Source organism: Neoarius graeffei, chromosome 15, assembly GCF_027579695.1.
Source record: "Neoarius graeffei isolate fNeoGra1 chromosome 15, fNeoGra1.pri, whole genome shotgun sequence".
Taxonomy (NCBI): Eukaryota; Metazoa; Chordata; class Actinopteri; order Siluriformes; family Ariidae; genus Neoarius; species Neoarius graeffei.
In genome coordinates this window covers 53,998,711-54,021,390 of record NC_083583.1, presented here as the reverse complement: position 1 = coordinate 54,021,390, position 22,680 = coordinate 53,998,711, and the positions used below count along the sequence as shown (strand labels likewise).

Genomic DNA, 22,680 nt, shown 5'->3' with positions numbered 1-22,680 from the left:
CCTACACACTTTTTCAAAGTGACCAGGTTTTCTGCAGAAGTTGCATTTAGCGTCTTGAGCTGGGCATTTGTCACGAGTATGCGTGTGTCCACCACACCATCTGCATTCCCTGCTTGAGTCAGCTGTTGCAGGCTTGAACTCGCGCTTGGCAGCACGGGGATCAGTTGCTGGGAGCTTCATTTTCGGCTTACCTCCCCATTGCTGGGATCTCCGAGATGGATTGTGCGAGTATGTTGCATGCACTGGTGTCTCAGTGAAACGCTGCATTGTTACATCCACAGACTCATATCGCCATAACATCTCCAAGCACGTTTTTACTGTAACTGTTTTATCCTTAGCCATTAGCTTGTGTTTGCATTCAACATTAGTGATTTTCTCATTGTCAACAATGAGAAAATCGGAGCCCAGGGGAAAGTCAGCTTGTTTGTGCAGTTCAATAATATGACTGTAAAATGCTGTAGTATTCTCACCAACGTTCCGCTTTGCACTGTAAAAGTCCTCTCTGGCCTCGCGAAAGTGTGTCGAGTGTGTGAGGATTTCATCAAGGCATTTGAGCAGCTCTTCCACCGTGGTTACTTTACAGTCAGGGTCTTCAGCTTGCTTGGCTTCAACAAGTCGTTCAACATGCGCACCTGCCCATATAAATACATGGTTTAGCTTAACTTCGTCATATTCCTCATGGAGGGGGCCATTAACAATTCGCTCGACGACTTTGCACCACATGCGATATTGACTATAAACGTCTCTGGAATTCCAGTCGACTTGGGTCTGAGGTTTGTAGTGCTGTGCCATGTTTGACTTGTCCGAAGATGTCTAGCAGGATATTCGGCTCGAAGACACGATAGAGAGTCTACATACCCCTTTGCAAAACATTACACACACATTCTTACCAAGTTATCCCCTTCAATTGGCCGCAATGTTCAAATTTCGGGGTCACCATGTTCAAGTTTATGCTGAGTAAGCAGCCATCTTTATTGAGATAGAAAATAATTGAACAGCATTCTGGGTATATTACGTACTGTAATATACAAACCCAACACAAGGTGGCAGGATATCAACTATTACAACAACTGGCCTACTGGATTCTGAGTTATTGAGGTTTGGATGAAATTTATTTAATTTATGAGAACAGGCAAAATTCTAATAACTAAAAGAACTCAATAATAAATGTTAAAACTCTGATAATGGTAGTTTGTGATTACACCGCTGTAACTAAATGAGATTAAATAAACAAACAAACAAACAAACAAACATGGACCCCAAACTGAAAACTTCCATCCTTCACAAGTCTGCATGTGGTACAGGCAGGGGCATGGTGTTCACTCGTGTGGTGAGCATCCAGTAGGAACGAAGTTCAAAGCAGCTTTAGGACATAATAATAACTACAACAGCAGCCATTTAAATTCTAAATCTGGTGAATTTTTAGGGGTAAACAGAGATTGGAAAATAGTCACATGAAATGAATTGTCACAAAAATGTGAATTTCAGGGGAAAAGGTAAAATAGAAAAAGTGTTGAATATCAGTTTCAAGAGAAACCTGAGGATATTAAGAAATGCTTTATATTTTATATAATGTTTCCATTACATTAAATATTTTGTTCATATTTCATTTGTTTATCACACCAGAATGATGTGGGCATATATGAAATTAGATTTAACTTAATTACTGCACTGTTCATAAGGTACTGTACATGTTGCATCACACTCCAATAAGGACGTGAGCCCCAAATGTCCACCAGATGGGACAGTTACCAAACTTGTTAAATTCATCATGGGATTACAAGTTGGGCAGCACGGTGGTGTAGTGATTAACACTGTCTCCTCACAACAAGAAGGTTCTGGGTTCAAGCCCAGTGGCCGGCGAGGGCCTTTCTGTGTGGAGTTTGCATGTTCTCCCCATGTCTGCATGGGTTTCCTCTGGGTGCTCCAGTTTCCCCCACAGTCCAAAGACATGCAGGTTAGGTTATTTGGTGGCTCTAAATTGACTGTAGGTGTGAATTGTTGCTTGTCTCTATGTGTCAGCCCTGCAATGATCTGGCGACTTGTCCAGGGTGTACCCTGCCTCTTGCCCATAGTCAGCTGGGATAGGCTCCAGCTTGCCCAAGACCCTGCATAAAATAAGCGGTAATGGATGGATGGAGATTACAAGTTACTTCTTCTGTTGCCAGAATATACAGGATATTTTAAAAAAACAAACCTTGCATTCAGTCACTTTCCGGAATGTTCTCTTGCACAATGAGTCTGAGTTCATTGAAACCCTGTCAGATTACTTTGTATCTTTAACCCTGGTCTGTCTACTATCTTGGATTATCCCTCTGTTGAACTCTCATCAACAAGGCATTTCCATCCTCAGATCCGCAATGTTTATTTTCTTTATTGTACTATTCTGATTGAACTCTAGAGAGGGTTTTGTGTTTTTAAAAAATCCCAGGAAATCAGCAGTTATAGAAATGCTCAGTATAGTCTGTCTGCAACCAATTATAATGCTGCAGTCAAAATCACATGTGCATTTATAGCACATTTCTCAAATTATAAAGGAGACATTTTAAAGGTTTCAGTTACCATTATTCTTCAGTGTAATTGTAATCAGGAGGCAAAAACAGATATGCAGTCGCCAGGGCCGGCCCAAGCCTTTAAGGGGCTCCAAGCAGAATTTGATTTGGGGGCCCCCCACACCACCAAAACTACACTGCTAGCTGCCTTATTATTTCTTAGGCTACACAGTTAGTCTAGTTAGTCTAGCCACCCACCATAATCTGCGTTTTTAGTTGGTTTACATTATACTGCAACTTGTGGCTATTGCAATATAAAATATTCAGAGTGATGTGTGGCATATTTGTAAGTAAAACAACAAATCAGTAGACAAGACACTGTATATGTAAACAAGTTAACCAGTTTATTTTGCACTAATGTGCAAAACAAAACCTAACACACAGTTCTTACAAACAGTACTTAGTACTTGTAACCGTTATTAAATAACAAACAAATAAATAAATCTTAAAATCTGGAATAAACCTTACATCTTAAAAGAAATCTTAAATAAATTCACAAAATGAACAGAGAAATTTGCAGCATAATAACATCAACAATAACACAACAACAACCTATTATGTTGCACTTAAAACTATTTATAGGAGAAAATATGAAAACTCGCCTAAAATAACTCACTGTTCGGAAAGACAACACTTGTCCTTTTTCCTGTCATCATCAGTGCTTGATCATTTCCCTTGAAAATCTATGTTTCCTGGCTTTTCGGGAGGCAAAGTCATCAATGACGTCATTATAGGAGATCTCCCGACCAACTTTGCTATTGATACTCCTCAATTTCAGGCATTTGAATCTGTCCCTCACTCTCAGGTGCTGGTGGATCTACAGAGGATGAACCTGAGGCTAATAAATAAATATTGCATTAAAAAATAAAATAAAAACAGGCCAAATGTGTAAAATGTGTCATGTCATTCAAAATAAATATTCAACTGTGTTTCAACAACAACATTTTGAAATAAAAGTGTGATTAATTCATGATTTGGTAGTAACATTATGACTCACTTGGAGCACTTTCATCAAAGGAGCAGGAGGCGGAGGTACCCGGATCTGCCTGGGCAGATGTGGTTGATTGTGTCCCAAAAAACCTCAGCAGGGCTCCTGCAAAATAATGGTACACCAGTACATCATTAATAAATTATTTTAATTTAATGACACAAAAATTGGACATTCAAATTTACCTTTTTCTTGCTGCTTTTTTTCTTCCTCTTGTCTCTTCCTCTTCTCTGCCCCAGATGGATAATTTCTTTTTTGAGACATGGCTTAGCCATCTAGTCCACCTGCTGTATCTTCCGAAGTGAATAACTCCTGTCACGTCACGTGCGTCTGGTTGTGCAGGAACGCAGTGGCAGCAACCAGCAGCAAGGATTAGTGTACCAACTATGAAAATGATACAAAAAACGTTATTTTGTGTCTTATTTTTGTGTCTTTTGTTTCTGCTATATCATGTCATTGATATTACGTTTTTTAATTAAAAATATTTTCGCAGGTGGGCATTCCAACTGCTCTTGGGGGCCCCCTGGTGGTGTGTGGGGCCCTAAGTGGGTGCTTAATTCGCTTATGCCTTGGGCCGGCCATGGCAATCGCTGAGATACTTGTAATGCAGTGGAGTCATTTTGCTGTCATTCTTTGGGTCCACTTGTCCTCTTAGAGGGACGAGCTGCAAATCAATGGAGCTGATTGATTGCTTTTAACCTGTAATGAAACACTTCTACCCTGATGGGAGTGGTCTCTTGCAGGATAACGTTCTGCTGCAGGGAATGAGGGTTAACCAAATGGTTTTAATGAGTATGAAAATTATGTAAAACACTTACTTCAGCATCTGTGGTAACCAGATCACAGCCCAAAGGAACATGTATTTTTATACAAATATAAAGGCTTGGGCACCCCCAGCTGAAATGCATTGTAGCAGTCCATGTAGGTGGGTGGAGCACAGAAGGACGGCAGGACAGAACTGATTTCACAAACTCTCTTTTATTCAGCTTTTCAGCATTATGCGCACACACATCAGCCGTCTGGTTGTGGAGAGAGAGCTCCCTCTGCTCTCGATCTCTCTCCTTAAATAGGGCGCGGTCACTGGGAAGACACTCAAACACATTAATTAACAACAGGTGTAGTGATTCTGCCACTTAACTTCCCCGACTCCGCCCTCCTGTCACAGACCGATGCTAGACCACGCCCCTGCTGCCACATACCCCCACCGCCCGACTCAGGCCGGGCAGCCGTCCGGCCCGCAGCCGACTCCCTCCCCCTTGACGGGAGAGGAAGTCCGCCACGACCATCTGCACCCCCGGCCTGTGGATCACCTTGAAGTTAAAGGGTTGGAGTGCCAGATACCAACGGGTGATCCACGCATTGGCATCTTTCATGCGGTGGAGCCACTGGAGGGGTGCGTGGTCCGAACAGAGGGTGAAAGGGCGTCCCAGCAGGTAGTACCAGAGGGCGAGGACCGCCCACTTGATCGCCAGGCACTCCTTCTCGATGGTACTGTAGCGCCCCTCACGCACCGACAGCTTGCGACTAATGTACAAGACGGGGCGATCCTCCCCCTCCACCTGCTGGGACAAAACGGCCCCCAGCCCTCTGTCCGACGCATCCGTCTGCAACATAAAGGGGAGAGAAAAGTCAGGGGAGTGTAAAAGTGGCCCCCCACACAGTGCAGCCTTAACCTTAGAAAAAGCCCGCTGGCATTGCTCCGTCCACTGGACTGGATCTGGTGCCCCCTTTTTAGTCAGATCAGTCAGCGGGCTGGTGACGTCCGAATAATTAGGTATAAACCTATGATAATAGCCAGCCAGCCCCAGGAACTGTCTCACCCCCTTTTTGGTCTTGGGCCTCGGGCAGGCCGCAATCGCTGCAGTCTTGTTAATTTGGGGATGCACCTGCCCGTTGCCCAAGTGGAAGCCCAGATACCGTACTTCCACCCGCCCAATCGCACACTTCTTCGGGTTGGCCGTGAGACCCGCCCGCCTCAGCGACCTAAGGATGGCCCTCAGGTGTTGTAGGTGCCTCGGCCAGTCATTACTATAAATAATGATATCGTCTAAGTACGCGGCTGCATAGGTAGCGTGGGGGCGGAGGACCCTGTCCATCAGCCGCTGAAACGTAGCGGGCGCCCCAAACAGCCCAAAAGGAAGTGTGACGAATTGGTGTAAGCCGAACGGTGTGGAAAAGGCCGTTTTTTCACGGGATAATGGAGTCAAGGGGATCTACCAATAACCCTTTGTTAAATCCAGTGTTGAGTAAAAACGAGCCGTGCCTAGCCGATCAAGCAACTCATCAATACGAGGCATTGGGTACGCATCGAATTTAGACACCGCGTTGACTTTTCTATAGTCCACACAGAACCGGACCGACCCGTCGGCCTTGGGTACCAAGACCACTGGGCTGCTCCAGTCACTGTGGGACTCCTCGACGATGCCCATTTCAAGCATGGCCTCGAGTTCTTCCCGAACCACCTTTTTCTTGTGTTCGGGTAACCTGTAAAGGCGGCTACACACTACCACCCCCGGGGGCATCTCAATGTGGTGCTCTATGAGGTTAGTGCGGCCGGGCAGGGGTGAGAACACGTCCGAAAACTCGGTCTGCAACTGGGCAATCTCCGCGAGTTGGGTCGGGGAGAGGTGGTCTCCACAGGGGACCGGAGAGGGACGTGATGCTAATGTTCCTTTTTGAACCTCCGGCCCCAGCTCCGCCTTCTCCGGAACCACCGACACCAACGCCACGGGGACCTCCTCGTTCCAGAGTTTGAGTAGGTTGAGGTGGTAAATCTGTAGTGCCCCACCCCAGTCCGTTCACTTCACCTCATAGTCGACGTCCCCGACTCGCCGTGTGACCTCAAAGGGTCCTTGCCACTTGGCGACTAATTTAGAGCTCGATGTGGGCAACAGTATGAGTACTTTCTCTCCCGGTGCAAACTCTCTAAGGCACGTACCCTTGTCATACAGGCGGGTTTGCCGTTCTTGGGCCTGCCGCAAATTCTCCTGGGTTAGGTGTGTGAGTGTGTGGAGTTTTGCGCGCAGGTCAATAATGTATTGAATTTCATTTTTGCTTGGTGAAGGTCCCTCCTCCCAATTTTCTCGCAGCACGTCTAAAATGCCGCACGGCTTACGCCCATATAATTCGAATGGGGAGAACCCCGTGGAGGCTTGGGGGACCTCTCGCACTCCAAAGAGCAAGGGTTCGAGCCATTTATCCCAGTTACGCGCGTCCTCACTTACAAATTTTTTAATTATGTTTTTAAGGGTGCGATTAAACCATTCCACTAAACCGTCCGTTTGTGGGTGATACATGCTGGTGCGGATCGGCTTAATACCTAATAACCCATACAGTTCGTTCAGTGTTCGTGACATAAACGAGGTGCCTTGATCAGTCAGAATCTCTTTCAGGATTCCAACTCGGGAGATGACGCGGAAGAGCGCCTCCGCAATACTGCGTGCTGAGATATTGCGAAGAGGCATGGCTTCCGGGTATCGCGTTGCATAGTCCACCAGAACTAATATAAAGCGGTACCCTCGTGCTGACCGATCTAATGGCCTGACGAGCTCCATCCCAATTCTTTCGAACGGGGTCTCGATTAACGGTAGAGGGAGCAAAGGCGCTTTTGGAATGGCCGCTGGATTTACTAACTGGCATTCGCGGCACACCGTACACCACCTACGGACATTGCCGCGAATCCCTGGCCAATAGAATCGGGCCATTATTCGGGCTAGTGTTTTATCCTGCACTAAGTGTCCAGCCATGGGATTAAAGTGAGCCGCCTGGAATACCAATTCCCGGCAGCTCTTCGGAATTAAAAGCTGCGTGACTCGCTCTTTAGTTTGAGTGTCCTGCGTCACTCGGTATAATCTATCCTTCATAATTGCGAAGTAGGGGAAGGACGGGGTGGCGTTCGGCTGGAGCGTTTGACCATCGATTACTCTCACTTGGTCAAACGCATGCCGCAGAGTCTTGTCTCGCGACTGCTCTAATGGGAAATCCGCGAGGGATTCCCCAACAGAGAGAGGAGGAGCCGGCGGCTCCTCACTCTGACGCGGAGATGACGTAGACGGCTCTGTGACAGCTGCTCCCGCCAAAGCGACACCGGGACCTCCCGCTGTCAAATGGCAGGACCCACTCTTTACTAGGCATGTCATTAAACCCCGAAATCCCGGCCAATCAGTCCCCAAAATTAAAGAGTGGGTAAGGCGAGGATTAACCGCCGCCTTCACTATAAATTCCTCCCCTCTGAAAATAATGTGGACTGACACCAAAGGGTAGCGGTGAACATCCCCGTGCACACACAACACCTTCACCCCTTGTGCTCCCCCCAATGCCTCGTCTTGAACCAGGCTTTGGCGAATTGAGGTCTGATTACAACCAGAATCCACCAACGCCTGATATGTAGCCCCTTGGATACTCACCGGTATGCGATACGCTCCGGCCCGATCGAGGACGGCCTCTGGCGCATCGGGGATCCGAACCACTGCGCCCACCTCTATCGCCGTGCACTGCTGTTGAAGGTGGCCCGGCTCCCCGCAGCGCCAGCAAACCTGCCCAGGCTTTCCCTCTGCACCGGTGATCTGGGGCACACTCACCTGAGGTGGAGGAGAGACAGACACAGAAGGGAGAAACGGGAGGGCACCACGGGTGCAGTGGGCCGGCTGGGGTGGTGCCGGCCCCCGCCTCCGCGGTGGGGGAACGGGGAGAGGACGGGACACAGGAGGAGGGGGAGAGAGAGAGAGAGAGAGAAGAGGAGAGAAGAGAAGATGCCATCTGCTGTCCTGCCGCTGGGACAGCCGCCAGATGATCCTCCACCAGCTCGATTGCCTGATCCAGCGACGCCGGGCGGTGGTACTGGACCCACTCTGCGGTTCCCGCTGGTAAATGCGTGACGAACTGTTGCAGTACCACCTGGTCAATGAGTCCCTCGGCGTCGCAACTGTCGTCCCTCAACCACTGCCAGCAGGCATCCCGGAGTTGCTGGCCAAACGCAAATGGCCGGCCGACTTCCTCCAAGCGCAGAGCGTGGAAACGCTGATGTTGTTGCTCCGGGGTGTGTCCCACCCGCTGGAGGACGGCCCGGCGAAGGTCCACGTAGGCCAGCCGGTGGTCGGCGGGGAGCTGTAGCGCGGCCAGCTGCGCCTCTCCGGTTAGCAGGGGGAGGAGGCGCGCCGCGCGCTGTTCCACCGGCCACCCCGAGGTCTCTGGGGCTGTTGTCTTCTGTGCTCGGGTCCCGGGTTTCAGCACCACTGTAGCAGTCCATGTAGGTGGGTGGAGCACAGAAGGACGGCAGGACAGAACTGATTTCACAAACTCTCCTTTATTCAGCTTTTCAGCGTTACGCACACACATCAGCCATCTGGTTGTGGAGAGAGAGCTCCCTCTGCTCTCGCTCTCTCTCCTTAAATAGGGCGCGGTCACTGGGAAGACACACAAACACATTAATTAACAACAGGTGTAGTGATTCTGCCACTTAACTTCCCCGACTCCGCCCTCCTGTCACAGACCGATGCTAGACCACGCCCCTGCTGCCACATGCATATTTTATTGAATTTTGGAATAAAAACAAATAAACACATCCTCTCCCACAAACTATATTTAAAAATATATATACTCAAATGTTAATGCCCAGTTACTTTATACCTGGGTAGGTTTTAAATCTATTGCAGATATCTGTAGGTAGCTCTTAAACATTCAAGACAGAACTAAAAGTCTTCTCCATGGAAGAGTTATGCAAATTCATTAAGCAAGGAAAGATAAGTCCTATCTGACTACAAAAAGCTTTTGCAAGTTGTGATATGCAAACAATTGTTTCACATACAACTCTGTGTAAAATTAAGATCAGGTTGTACTTTGTCAGTAGGAACGGCAACTTTCTAACTGACATTTGGAAACAAAGATTGCAAACCTTAAATTAAAAAAAAAACTGCTTGTGGTCATTTTATTTTCTTGCCTTTGCTTCAATGAATAATATGTATCTAGTAATAACATTTATGTCTGACTTCACCAGTGAAGATACTGTACACAAAATCTGGTGTATTATTATAGCACTTGCAACTTAGCAGTAGTGTATCATAGTAACATTTCTTTAAGATGGCTTTAACATTTCTTTAATTTCTTTAAGATGTCTCTTGCTGTAAGGATTGACTTGCAAAATAAGTCATAAAATACAAAACATGTGAAGAAAGGTTAAACAAATGGGATGAAGCACTCTGAATCAATTTCATGTGTATTTTACCCCCACACACAGTAAGCACAATCAGGGCCATAACCAGGATTTTTCAAATACCGAGGTCAAGCATGGCTGACATTACCGAAGCCCCCCCACCCCCCGGCACAACTTAAATAAATAAATAACAAACCAAGGATAGATTTGGTGGTGGACACATTTATTTTAACAATTCTACAACTGTGGCACCATAACTGTGGTGTTTTATCTGACATAAAAGTAGAAAGGTAGTGAACTCTTGAACTGAGTATACATACCTAAAGTACCAGTTACCTAAAGTATTGGCATTATTTACATTGCAGCATACACATGACAGAAAGGGTGTGAACTGCTGAATTCTAAGCTTTAGTATTACACCTTATAATAATAGTGTGAGTGTGTGTGTGTGTGTGTGAGAGAGAGAGAGAGAGAGAGAGAGAGAGAGAGAGAGTGACTGAGAGTTTGTGTGTTATTTGTGGGTGTCTGTATGTGTAGAGATATTCTGAGCAGTAATGTAAAGGCATCAGTCTATCTGGCTGTCTTGAATTGAGATCCAATGCATTCTCTGAAACAGAGTGTTGTCACCATTGCCTGTAATGTAAGTTTGGCTCATAACACATTTATTTCAACAATTCTAAAACTGTGCCATCATAACTGTGGAGTTTTGTCTGACATAAAAGTCAAAACTGAACTGAACTGAGTGTATTGCTCAGCTACCTGAAGTATTGGCATTATTTACATTTCATTATCTTAAATTACATTAGAATGTAGGGCTATTAGTTCTGTGTGAAGACTGTATTAGAGAGAGTGTATGAGAGTGTATTATTTGTGTGTCTGTGTGAGTGAGTGAGAGAGAAAGAGAGAGAGTTACTCAAACAAGCCCGTTTACTCAGCCCTGCACAGGGCTGCCTGTGACAACGTAGTTTTGAATGTTTCTCAAAATGCTAACTAAAATGTAATAGGCAATGACAGTGAAACGTTTCCCCTTGGAAAGTTGGCATGACACCACTGAACGGTCTGCCACTGCACTGACAATATTTTCTCACCTTCCCTCCTTCTCTTTCCCTGCTCTTCTGTTGGCTGTCCAAACTTTAATTTAGTTTGTTGCAACGTTTTCATTTTGCACTCAGGTAAAGCTCTATAATGCGATGTGACTATTAGCCTACGTTAAGTAGGCATATGTGATAGAGCGTAGACTACACCCTGCCTGTTTTATCCAAAACCCAACTTCCCCGGCCGACACTAGTATAGGCTACGTCGCGTGACACTGCGTTAGACACGGCAACGATAGAGATAGAGGCTGAGAGATTTCAGATGACAGACAAATGTGAATTTTATTGGGGGGAAATACAGATGACATGTGGATGTGGATGCTGCGTTTTACATTGATCACTGCTCGAATTCAGCGTAGACCAATTTTAAATTTCTGAAAAAAATACCGAGGACATGACCTCGGTGTCCTCAATGGTAGTTACGGCCATGAGCACAATTGTTTCTTCCTGTGAAAAACAAAGAAAAAGATTCCACATTGTTCATTGTGTCTTGGTATTAGGCCTTATGAAAGCACTCAAGTTCAGTTAAATGGTGTGAAATTTTATTTTGGCCAGGTTGTATGGTGAGGGGAGACAAAAAACATATGTCAACAAAAACCACAGATTTTTGTAAATAATAAAACTACATAAAACTAACTTCAACACTGAAACATTGCAATAAATGTGGAAGCTGAAAACAATCATGACTTCCAAGTAAGAAGACTTTTTTTCCTTCCAAAAATTCATGGGAAACTTGTGTTTGAAAATTATTTTACTGTAAATGGGATGACAAACTTGTGTACTTTGGCCTCTGCAGGACAAATTCTGGCAGTCTTCACTAAATAATGCAACATTGTGGTTATTTTGAGCTCCCTGTGGGATCTTCTAGCAGAATAATGATCCAAGAATTTTCTCAAGATATTCTGGAACTTACGGAATAAAACCTAAATCCCACTAGAAATGTGTGAGATCCACAGAGGATGAGAATGTGGAGATATTCTGAATAATATCTAGACATAACATTCAAATATCTGAAGATAATCCTCACAAACAAAAGCAATTATTTTAAAAGACTCATGGAATGTTATACTAGAAGTGAGGAGATTAGTGAGGATAATAAGTAGGGACAACCATGTGTCCAGAAAATGTCTCTTTTTTGCCGATTTTACAATAAAATGAAATGTTTGGAATTGATTAACAATGTCCTCACACTATCCTTATATTATTATAATAATCTGTACTTGAGGGAATGTGGAATTTTGTGAACTCCTTGATTGGGTTTTAGAAACAAAAGTGGCATCAAGATATTTTGCAATAACATACAGCACCAGTCAAAAGTTTGTATACCCCTACTCATTCATAGATTATGTATTTTCTACATTGTAGAACAATACTGAAGACATCTACACTATGAAATAACATGGAACCTATATGGAATTACATGGTAAACAAAAAAAAAAGTGTTTCATATTTTAGATTCTTCAAAGTTGCCACCATTTACCTTGATGTTTTGCACACTATTGGCATTATCTTAACCAGTTTCATGAGGTAGTCACCTGGAATGCTTTTCAATTAACAGCTGTGCCTTGTCAAAAGTTATTTAGTGCAATTTCTTGCCTTCTTAACGCGTTTTAGATCAAACTCTAAATAGGAAATAATAAAAATACAGTAAATAGCCCTATTCCACAACTGCAGTAATCCATATTATGTGAAGAACTGCTCAACTACGTTTACATTAGACCGTATCTGTCTCGTTTTCTTCGCGGATGCACTGTCCGTTTACATTAAACTGCCTGGAAACGCCTGGAAACGGGAATCCACCAGCGTCCACGTATTCAATCCAGATCGTGTCAGCTCCGGTGCTGTGTAAACGTTCAAAATACGCGGATACGCTGTGCTGAGCTCTAGCTGGCGTCTCATTGGACAACGGCACTGTGACATTCACCTTCCTGATTCGCTGGTGTTGGTCATGTGACGCGACTGCTGAAAAACGGCGCGGACTTCCGCCTTGTATCACCTTTCATTAAAGAGTATAAAAGTATGAAAATACTGCAAATACTGATGCAAATACTGCCCATTGTGTAGTTATGATTGTCTTTAGGCTTGCCATCCTTCCACTTGCAAGTAGTAAGTGATATGCGCTGGGATCACACACACAGCGGCTCAGTCCCGAATCGTGGCTTGTGCACTTCACTCGCGCGCTGTGTGAGCTGCGCAGGGCCGGAGTGCGCACCCTCCAGAGGACACTCGCTGTTCAGGGCGGAGTGATTTGGAGCGCAGGATGCCTGCGGAGCCGAGCGTATCCGCGTATTGGCGTTGCTGTGTGCACGGCTAACGGTTTTAGTGTAAACGCGAATCGTTTTAAGAACGTTAATCTGATGATCCGCTGATTCGACGTAATGTAAACGTAGCCTAAGTAAAGATAAACAGTAATCTATCATTACTTTAAGGCATGAAGTATCTTATTAGTAGAAGTGAAGAGAAAACATTGAATTGGAAGGTGTGTCCAAACTTTTTACTGGTACTGTAAATAGTGGTACTTCTTTGGTATGTTATCTTCAAAGTTAAATACTGGATGGATATTTATTTATGCAAGACTAATTGTCACTGAGCCCTGAATACTGCCATATACTGTATTCAAAGACAAATCATACTGTATATTAATGAAAAATAAAATTTGGAAAGATTGTGAATATCAGAACAGAAAACACAAAGTAATTGCATCTATTCCTTTAATGCTGTTATTAAAAAAAAAACATTTTTCTTAACTAAGAACCTATAAACTTACACTACAGAACACCTAAGACTCAAGTTACTTTTGTGTTTTAGGATACATTTTTAAAAAGACCACACGAACATGTTTCTAGTTGTGTATGACCTGCGTTCATGCAAATCATTGCACAACCACCCCACATCTCAGATTTTTGTTTTTATTGACTTTGATGAGTTCCAGATGTGTGTGATCAAGAGCTGGGGGACAACATGCCAGGAATCCAGTATTGCACAGCACTAAAACGGTTTATCAAAGCATGTCTTTAAAAGTTTAACATTCTTTTCTTTTGAAAAAAAGTAACCAAATGAACACTTAGAAAGTAATTTCTTTAAAAAAATGATATTTGAAGTAGCCTTGAAGATGACTGTTTAAGGACGTCATAATTTACAGTTGCGATGTTTACATGCACAGACATGAATGTCATGGCAATAATGAGATTTCAATTATTTGTTTGAACTGTTCTTTTCCTGGGAAGAAAAACTGTACAACATACATTAAAAGACAAAAATATTGAATTTGGTGCACAAGCTTTGTTATTTTGGATTTCTGAAATTAACACAGGATCAAAATTATAGAAACATGATCAAAATCTACATATAGCACACCTAATATTTGGTTAAATGTTCCTTACCAAGTTTCACCCTGACCAGACGCTCTTGGTAGCAATCAACAAGCTTCTGGCAGAATTCTGGTTGGATATATGACCACTCTTCTTGGCAGAACTGGTCGTGTTCAATTAAATGTGCACTTCCTGTCATGCACAAAACTTAAGCACAGGCCACATATTTTTGATAGTGTTGAGGTCAGGATTTGTTTAATGTTCACCTGCTTTATCAATTCCACAACCAGCTTTGATGTGTGTTTGTGGTCATTTTCCCTTTGGAACACCCAATTGTGTCCATGTTTTTGATGGCTTGAGGTTGTGCTGAAGAATTGCAAGATAGTCCTTCATTATTCCATCCACTTTGTGCAATGCACCAATGATGCTACCACCACCACCAGGCTTAATATTTGGTATGATGTTCCTCTGTATCTCTCATCCTTGTGGCCAAACAACTCAATCTGTCTCATCTGACCATAAAACTTTCCTCCAGAAGACTTTCTTTGTCCATGTGGTGAGCTGCAAAATTTAGTCGAACTTGAAGGTGTTGATTTTGGAGCAGAGGCTTCTTTCTTGGACGGCGGCCTGTCAGTCCATGGTGATGTAAAATTCGCTTGACCGTAGACAGTGTTCCAGCAGCTTTCAGTTAACAGCAGGACTGTGTCTTGGTGGCTCCTGACCATCTGAACCAATTTTCTATCAGCAGAGAGTGATAATTTGGGTCTTCTTCCAGCAAAGTAGATTGGCAAAGTGGCTACAATAACTTATACTTGTATACAGTTGTTTGTTTGATGATCTTGGAATCTGCAGTTGTTTAGAAATGGCTCCAAGAGACCTGAGTTGTGTAAATGTATGATCCTCTTTTTCAGATCTGCACTGAGCTCCATGGAATTTTCCATTGTGCTGTGTGTGGGTCAAGTGCTGTCAAACAAACCCTGTTTATTCTGGCATCAAGAAGCTACCAGCCATAATCAGTCATGATCACTAACAGGATAAGAAGCCTTGGCAAGTTAAAGACATTTTAGAACTTTCAGCATCTGTAACGGGGCTGTGACAAACCAGACGCTCGTGGATTAAAAATAAACTCAAGGTTTTAATAGACACAGTGAGAGAAGACAATGTACAATAACCAGGCCAGGTCAATACTGGGAAATCCAACAAAGTAGTGAGGGCTAGACAAATCGAGGTCATGAAATGGGCAATAGTCCAAGAACTGAAAATCAGGAAAACACAGGCAAGATGAGCACAAGGGCTAAGCAAATTGGAGTCGAGAAACAGACGAAGATCAAGAAACCGGGAAGCAAGAGAATCGAGCAGATAAACACAAGGGCTAGGCAAAACGGGAAGAAACCGGAAGGAAAAAAAGGGTCATACATGGAAGCGCAATCAGAGATATAAACGCTCAGTAGGCTCACGGAAATGTGGAAGCAATACTGTGCAAAGAACAAAACAAACAGAGGGGTATAAATACAGACATAAACAAAAAGGTACAGGTGATGACAATTAGAACTCAGGGGAGCCACTCCTAGGAAGTGGCTCCAGGTTGGCTGATGGAGTGCACATGGTAGTGTCAGGTGTGTGAGTGGGATTTTGGGAGGTGGAGTCCTTGTTGTGGGAAGTGTTGGGTGAGCCCGGGAGCGTGACAGCATCACTGATTTAATAATCTAAATGGATGTACATACATTTTTTTAATCTCTATGTATAATTTTGACCCTGTATTGATTTCAGAACATTCAAAATAAATAAAAATTTTTGTACCAAATTCTTGTTTTGTTTTTTTTCTATTAAAGACGATACAATCATACCGACACAGAAAAATAAAAGTTCAAAGAAATCATTGAAAGTCCAATATTGCCATGAGATTCATGTCCATGATGACATTCATGTCTGTGCACTGCAAAAAATTGAAAACTGAATTTGAGGAGAAAATTACTTAATAGTTGTGAAATTATCTTGCTGCATGGACAGATATTTTTACTTGACAAGACAGAATAAGTTGGGTGCAATCTAGAACTAGGTTTAATAATCTCAGAATTGGCGTCTTGTATTCTTCTAATAGGAAATTCTAATCGTTTCAACTATTTTCAAGATATTTTCACTTGCTAAGATATCATTTTTTGCAGTGTGTACATAAACATCTGACTGCATGTGGTTATAGTTTTGTTCTACTAACCTGAAAAAAAAAATCTGGCTTCATTTTGGCTTCTTCATCATTGGTCGATAAGATAAAGAGGCGGATAAATTGCTGAAAGCCATAAATGGCAGAAGCTCCCCAAAGAGCAGAAGGATTTCAGAGACTGAGCAACATTCTCTATTTGTCAGAGACTGCTAAGGTATGTATTTTTGCCATGGACAGATTTTATCCCAGCTGGGGAAATGTTTACAGACAAAAGCATATAACTAAATTAATGCTGGAGCTCAAAGCATACATTTTATTATGCTTCTGTTAAACTCAGATTACAAAGAGCAGCAATGAAGCTTCATGTCCTCTGTTTTCTCCTGCTTCTATGCATGTACTCAAGTTTGGCACAAGGTCAGTAACCGCTTTTGTTCATCGACATCACTCTTTTTTAATGATTGACATGTTTTGTGGTTTAGTGTGTTGTGTTAATTGCATCATTCCAAAAGCCATCAAAATGCATGTTTTTTAGCACTGTGCACAAAAAAATTAATTTGTTTTAATAAATAAATTTTCATTGCCTTGTGTAGACTCAGCTGAACATATTGAAGATATTATGAAATATTGAAAATATTATGCAGCTCATAGAATGAACATGCTGTTTTATCAGTGGACTTGTATAAATGTTAACAATATCCCCATTTTGTAACAGGTCATTATGAAAGTTGTTGCTTAAGGTATGGTAATGAGCCTAAAATCAGAATCAAACGAAAAGTTGTGAGCTACAGGCTTCAGGAGACTGATGGAGGATGCAATATCCCCGCTGTTATGTAAGTTTTAGTTATTTTCCAATGCAACTCAGTGAATAAACCTCTCAAATTCAGACCGGATCTCCAAAGGGAGAGCATATTCTCTATCTTTTTTATAATGGTCAACATTCTTGTAAACTGTTATGTCATTCATATATTGTATTAATTGATAGATTGAGATTTAACAATATTTTCTGTTTCCAAAAAGATTCACTTTTGCACTGAAGAAAAATGTGACATTCTGTGCTAACCCCAATGAGCACTGGGTCCAAAAACTGATGAAAAGAACAAAGTCAAAATGAATTTCATACTGAAAGTCCTCTGGAGGCCAGGGTGGAAAACACTTTATTGAAATTATTCCTACAGCTTTCATCTGTTTGTATGGTGATCGTCTCATATCATCTCATCACATTATCTCTAGCTGCTTTATCCTGTTCTACAGGGTTGCAGGCAAGCTGGATCATGATTTAAAAAAAAAAAATCAGCTAAAATAGTTTGAGCTAGAGTTAGCAGCTCATAACCTTAATAACCTGAATGTATTACTCTTCATAAGAAGTTTATAGCATGTTTAAAAAGTTTTTTTTAAAAATCACAGATGGTTTTAAATGCAAATGACATTTTCTTTAAGCTTCACAATGAATAGTTATGTATTTGATTGTATTCTTCTGTAGTTCAGTGCCTGCAAATTAATGTAAATAATAGACATGCTTGTTCTATATTCTGTTTCCTATATGTTGTACTGTTACACTTCTAATGAAGTCCTCAGTCCTTTCTGGTTTCAAGATGTTTATTAGTTATTAGGTTTTTTGTTTGTTTGTTTGTTTGTTTGTTTGTTTGTTTGTTTGTTTTGGGGGTATATATATTTGATATCGTTGTAATTTTTCATACACATTCCATTGCAGTACATCATGTTACATTAGCTGTGTGTGTGTGTGTGTGTGTGTGTGTGTGTGTGTGTGTGTGTGTGTGTGAGAGAGAGAGAGAGAGAGAGAGAGAGAGAGCGCAAGTGATGGAGAGAGAGGGGGAGGGGAGAATTCTGTATGTATTGTTCTTCATAATAAAGCAACAAAAATATTTCCTTAAGTTTTGTCTGTGATATTATGACTATTAAATTCCAAATAGTTTATTTTAGTGATAAGATCAATCAAATTTACTTTGTTGGTGTTTAAAAAGCACCAGAGAAAAAGAGTACACCCGTCTAACATTAATACACACCACAGTCAGCTCCAGAATTTATAAAAACTAGCAAAAAAAATCAATATGTAAAATGTATGTGGTCCTCATTTTTCACTAAATATTGCAATAGTTGTAAAAATTAAATTTTTGGTCTTGTCATGATTCAGAGGACAGTAAATGTGAAGTAAAATCTTTTTTTGATAATCCAAAACAGGCAGAAGTCAAATGATCAGGTAGTACAGATAAACCAGATAAAAAAAAACACAGGAAAAGCAAATGCTCCAAGCTGGAGTCCGATTATGAAAGGGATTGGTGGTTCTTGAACTGGAAATTTAAACTAGACTGCATTTCCGCAGAGAAAATGCAAAGTGTGCTTGCTGAGCTGTAGCAGAACAGCTAGCATGCTAGCATGCTAAAAGCTAGCATGCCAACATGCTAATGCCAACATGCTAACAACTAGCATGCTAACAGTTAGCATACTAACATGCTAACAGCATACTAACATGCTAAAAGCTAGCATGTTAACATGTTAATGCTAACATGCTAATAGATAACATGTTAACAGCTAGCATTCTAACATGCTAATGATTAACATGCTATTTGTTAAAATTCTAACACTTTAAGGCTAATATGCTGACAGCTATCATGCTAACAGCTAACAGACTAACATGCTAATGGCTAGTATGTTAACTTTTAGCATGCTAACACGCTGAGGGTGACATGCTAACAGCTAACATGCTAACAGTTAGCATGCTAACATGCTCAGGCGAACTCGCTAACAGCAGACATGCGAACTCTGCATGCTACCATGCTAATCCTAACATGTTAACAGCTGTCATGATAACATGCTAATGGTGAACATGCTAACAACTCGCGAGCTAACAGCAGGCATGATATCGTAATGGGTAACATGCTAACAGCTAGCATGGTAACACGTGAATGCTCATTCATTCTCATTATCTCTAGCCGCTTTATCCTGTTCTACAGGGTCGCAGGCAAGCTGGAGCCTATCCCAGCTGACTACGGGCAAAAGGCGGGGTACACCCTGGATAAGTCGCCAGGTCATCACAGGGCTGACACATAGACACAGACAACCATTCACACTCATATTCACACCTACGGTCAATTTAGAGTCACCAGTTTACCTAACCTGCATGTCTTTGGACTGTGGGGGAAACCAAAGCACCCGGAGGAAACCCACACAGACACGGGGAGAACATGCAAACTCCGCACAGAAAGGCCCTCGCCGGCCACGGGGCTTGAACCCGGACCTTCTTGCTGTGAGGCGACAGCGCTAACCACTACACCACCGTCCCGCCTACCTAGAACCCATTTTTCAGTTTTTTGAAAGGATTAAAGATTCATTTTTTAAAAACGTTTGCTTTGTTTGCTGAAAACGAACCACATCACGGGCTACAAAAACTCGTCGTCCAACCTGCGGGAGCATATTGAGGTCTGTAAATGTTTTTTTCCAAGAGAAAGCTTGCAACGAAGCTGTCTGTGCTTTTAGAGCTAGTGATAACATTGCAATAGCTATGTAGTCTGGTTAGTCAAATGACTTTCTATGGATTTGCCCACCTAGTTGCCATAGACTTGTCCACGGCTAATGTTAACACATAGCTAGTTAACTTGGACACTGTTAGTTAGCATGTAAAAACGGAGTTACACTAACATGAATAACGTTAACTTATCTGAAGTCCTTTCAGAAATATGTTTTAGCATAATCTTGCCAAATAAACAGAATGTAGAAATCTTTCTTTTCTAGTAGCGTTAGCTACCCAATATGATTTTGAATTTGAAAAGCGTTTGCTAGCATGTCAGGTGGAGCTTCACTGACTAGCTAGCTTAACGTTAAACCACCAAGATGGCACAGCATGTGTTCACTTTGTGAATTCACATTTCTGTCTTTGGTAACGACATTAGGTTTTGTAAGTGTTGTGGCAATAATACAATGATGTGTTGACAGAAAATGTACTTTTAATGCTTAAGTATTTTTAAAAGTAAGTACTTCAGTACTTTAACTTAAGTAAAAATTTGACTGTACAACTTTCACTTGTATCAGAGTAACATTTGATCAGTGGGATCTGTACTTTGACTTAAGTAATTTAGTTGGGTACTTTGTCCACCTCTGGTATTAGGTCGACTGGCTACTCTAAATTGTCTGTGAGTGTGAATGGTTGTTTGTCTTTGTGTTTGCCCTGAACACCTGCCAAGGGTGTACACTCCCTCTCCCTTGAATTCAACTGGGATCAGCTCCAGCTTCCCCTTCGACCCTGATGGACAAGTGGTATAGATAATGTATGGATAATGTATATTAACTACCGGTATAACTTTGGGGTTAATTGTTTTATGTGAGGTTTTTTTTTTTGCTTGTTTGTTTTTTGTTAAAGAGTGTTTGCTGGGTATGAATAATAACCTTAAAATATATTTAAATGAAAAAAAAATGCATAATATGGAAGGTTGCACAAGAATACTATTTTATGAGAACATTTGTTATTGGCAAACTTTTTTTCCCTCGTAGGAAATAGTCTTACGTGTTCAGCCCATATGCTTTTTTATGCAAGTTCTGTCCATAAGGTTGTTTTTAATTTCAGCACGAGAAAATCTGCTGTTTTGCAGTGATAAAGTACAGTCTACTGTTACCACTTTCCTGCATTTTATGGAACCCTTGTACTGCTGTGTTAACAATTTTCCAGTTCTTTATACCTCATTAATTTCCCTCATCAAAGGCAGATTTATCAGACTCATCTGTTGTAATGTTCAATCTGTGGTACATAACATTGGTATGGATTTCAAGCTGTTCTGCATGTTGGCTCATGTTCTCACATTCTGATTGGGAAAGTACACAGACCAATTTATCTTTTCCAATTTATCTAATCCTCTGCTTTTTCAGTGTGGGATAAAGAAGCAGAGACTCGCCTGAGGGGATTCTATCACAAAAAGGGTTTCTCCCCCCACCCGGGCTTAATATTACTCAGTTTCCAAATCTATCATCAAATCCAGCATACTTTACATGGAATATTACATGGAATTTTACATTGGTACAAACAAGTAATGAACATTTTTATTATTTTCTTATACCTTATAAACTTCATTTTAGTTCTGATTTATTGTGATCACATTTACAGTAAATGTAAGACTCGATGTCCTATGCTTGCACAAATTTATACAGACAACCAGGGATCATGCTATGTGTGAGTAATTGTGATTATGCAATATGTTCTGACTAACAGCATTCAGATAAAACACTCTCATGTTTACGTGGGAACTAATAAAATGTAGAGACTTGTCCAGACCTTCTTCTGTCCCCATTCATGTGTGGTGTCTGATGACAGTCATGAGAACATGGTTCTGGCAAACTGAATGCCAACAATGCATAGATTTTTAACTCTTGTGCTGAAGTATGGACCAAGGGTTTATAAAACAATTGTAACCATTAGCATGCTACATTGAAAGTATGCCACTAGGTGAATCATAGGCCGTCATATATTTAAGTAATACCACATGAGCAAGATTGCAGTTATTCTGTATATTGGCATGGCTATGATTCACCACAGGCAAGAGCCTGTAGGATGAGTGATGTAACTAATCACAGCCATGCTGATATTCAACATATATTTAAATAATATTGGCTGGGTTTGAGTGGGATATCAGATTGTGGCAGCAGGGGCGTGGTCAAGCGTCGGTCTGTGACTGGAGGGTGGAGTCAGGGAAGGTAAGTGGCAGAATCACTGCACCTGATGTGAGTTAACTTGTGTTTGTGTGTCTTCCCCAGTGACCGCGCCCTATATAAGGAGAGAGAGAGCAGAGGAAGGGAGCTCTCTCCCCAACCAGATGACTGATGTGTGTGTGCATGTCTGTGTGGCTGGGAGATTGTGATAGTGTAGCAGGTGCTACTAGGGGAAGTCCGACTACGCCACCCCTAGGTGGACACTAGGGGAATTCCAATTACCATTACACTCATACCAGGACACAGGCTCGGGTACTGAGATGACAGAGACTTGTTTCCATACACAGAGAGAAATTTTATTAATACAAAAACACGACAATAAATATAAAAAAAAGAAAGCTGACGTCAGACTGATTTAAAACACACCACAAATAAAATCACTGCAAAGCTTTTCAATTGGCCATGGTCACACAGTAAGTCACAATTCATGCACACCCACATTTAAGGTGGGAAAACAAACACAATAAAGGACTTGTTAATTCACGCCAGAACAGAAGCAGAAAAGCAGGTGTATGGATCTTTTAAGTAGACTGGGCGTTGGTAACACACGTAAGCACTTGCACATAAACTCATTCAGACAGAACAAGACAGGCACACGCACCCACACAGGAGCAACTGAGGCACACCGGTGGGCGTCCAGCCGCCCCTCAATATGAATGCCAAGAATCCACCTCAGGCACACGTGCACAGAACCACACTCACCTTCAC

General features: G+C 42.2%; 2 protein-coding genes across 2 annotated transcripts; one reads left to right on the top strand and one right to left on the bottom strand.

The window, feature by feature from the left end:
• Positions 1-4,907: 4,907 nt before the first annotated feature.
• LOC132898907 (uncharacterized) lies at positions 4,908-14,899 on the bottom strand. The gene is made up of 3 exons (XM_060940577.1): positions 14,169-14,899; positions 7,947-8,945; positions 4,908-5,144 (listed from the first exon to the last, which is right to left on the bottom strand). Exons 1-3 carry the CDS (start codon positions 14,293-14,295, stop codon positions 5,065-5,067), a joined length of 1,206 nt encoding a protein of 401 aa, XP_060796560.1. The 5' UTR covers positions 14,296-14,899; the 3' UTR covers positions 4,908-5,064.
• A 1,555-nt stretch (positions 14,900-16,454) lies between these two features.
• Positions 16,455-18,149, top strand: ccl25b (chemokine (C-C motif) ligand 25b). Its single transcript, XM_060940576.1, has 4 exons — positions 16,455-16,471; positions 16,595-16,671; positions 16,970-17,087; positions 17,275-18,149. Exons 2-4 carry the CDS (start codon positions 16,611-16,613, stop codon positions 17,366-17,368), a joined length of 273 nt encoding a protein of 90 aa, XP_060796559.1. The 5' UTR covers positions 16,455-16,471; positions 16,595-16,610; the 3' UTR covers positions 17,369-18,149.
• The last annotated feature ends 4,531 nt before the right edge of the window (positions 18,150-22,680 follow it).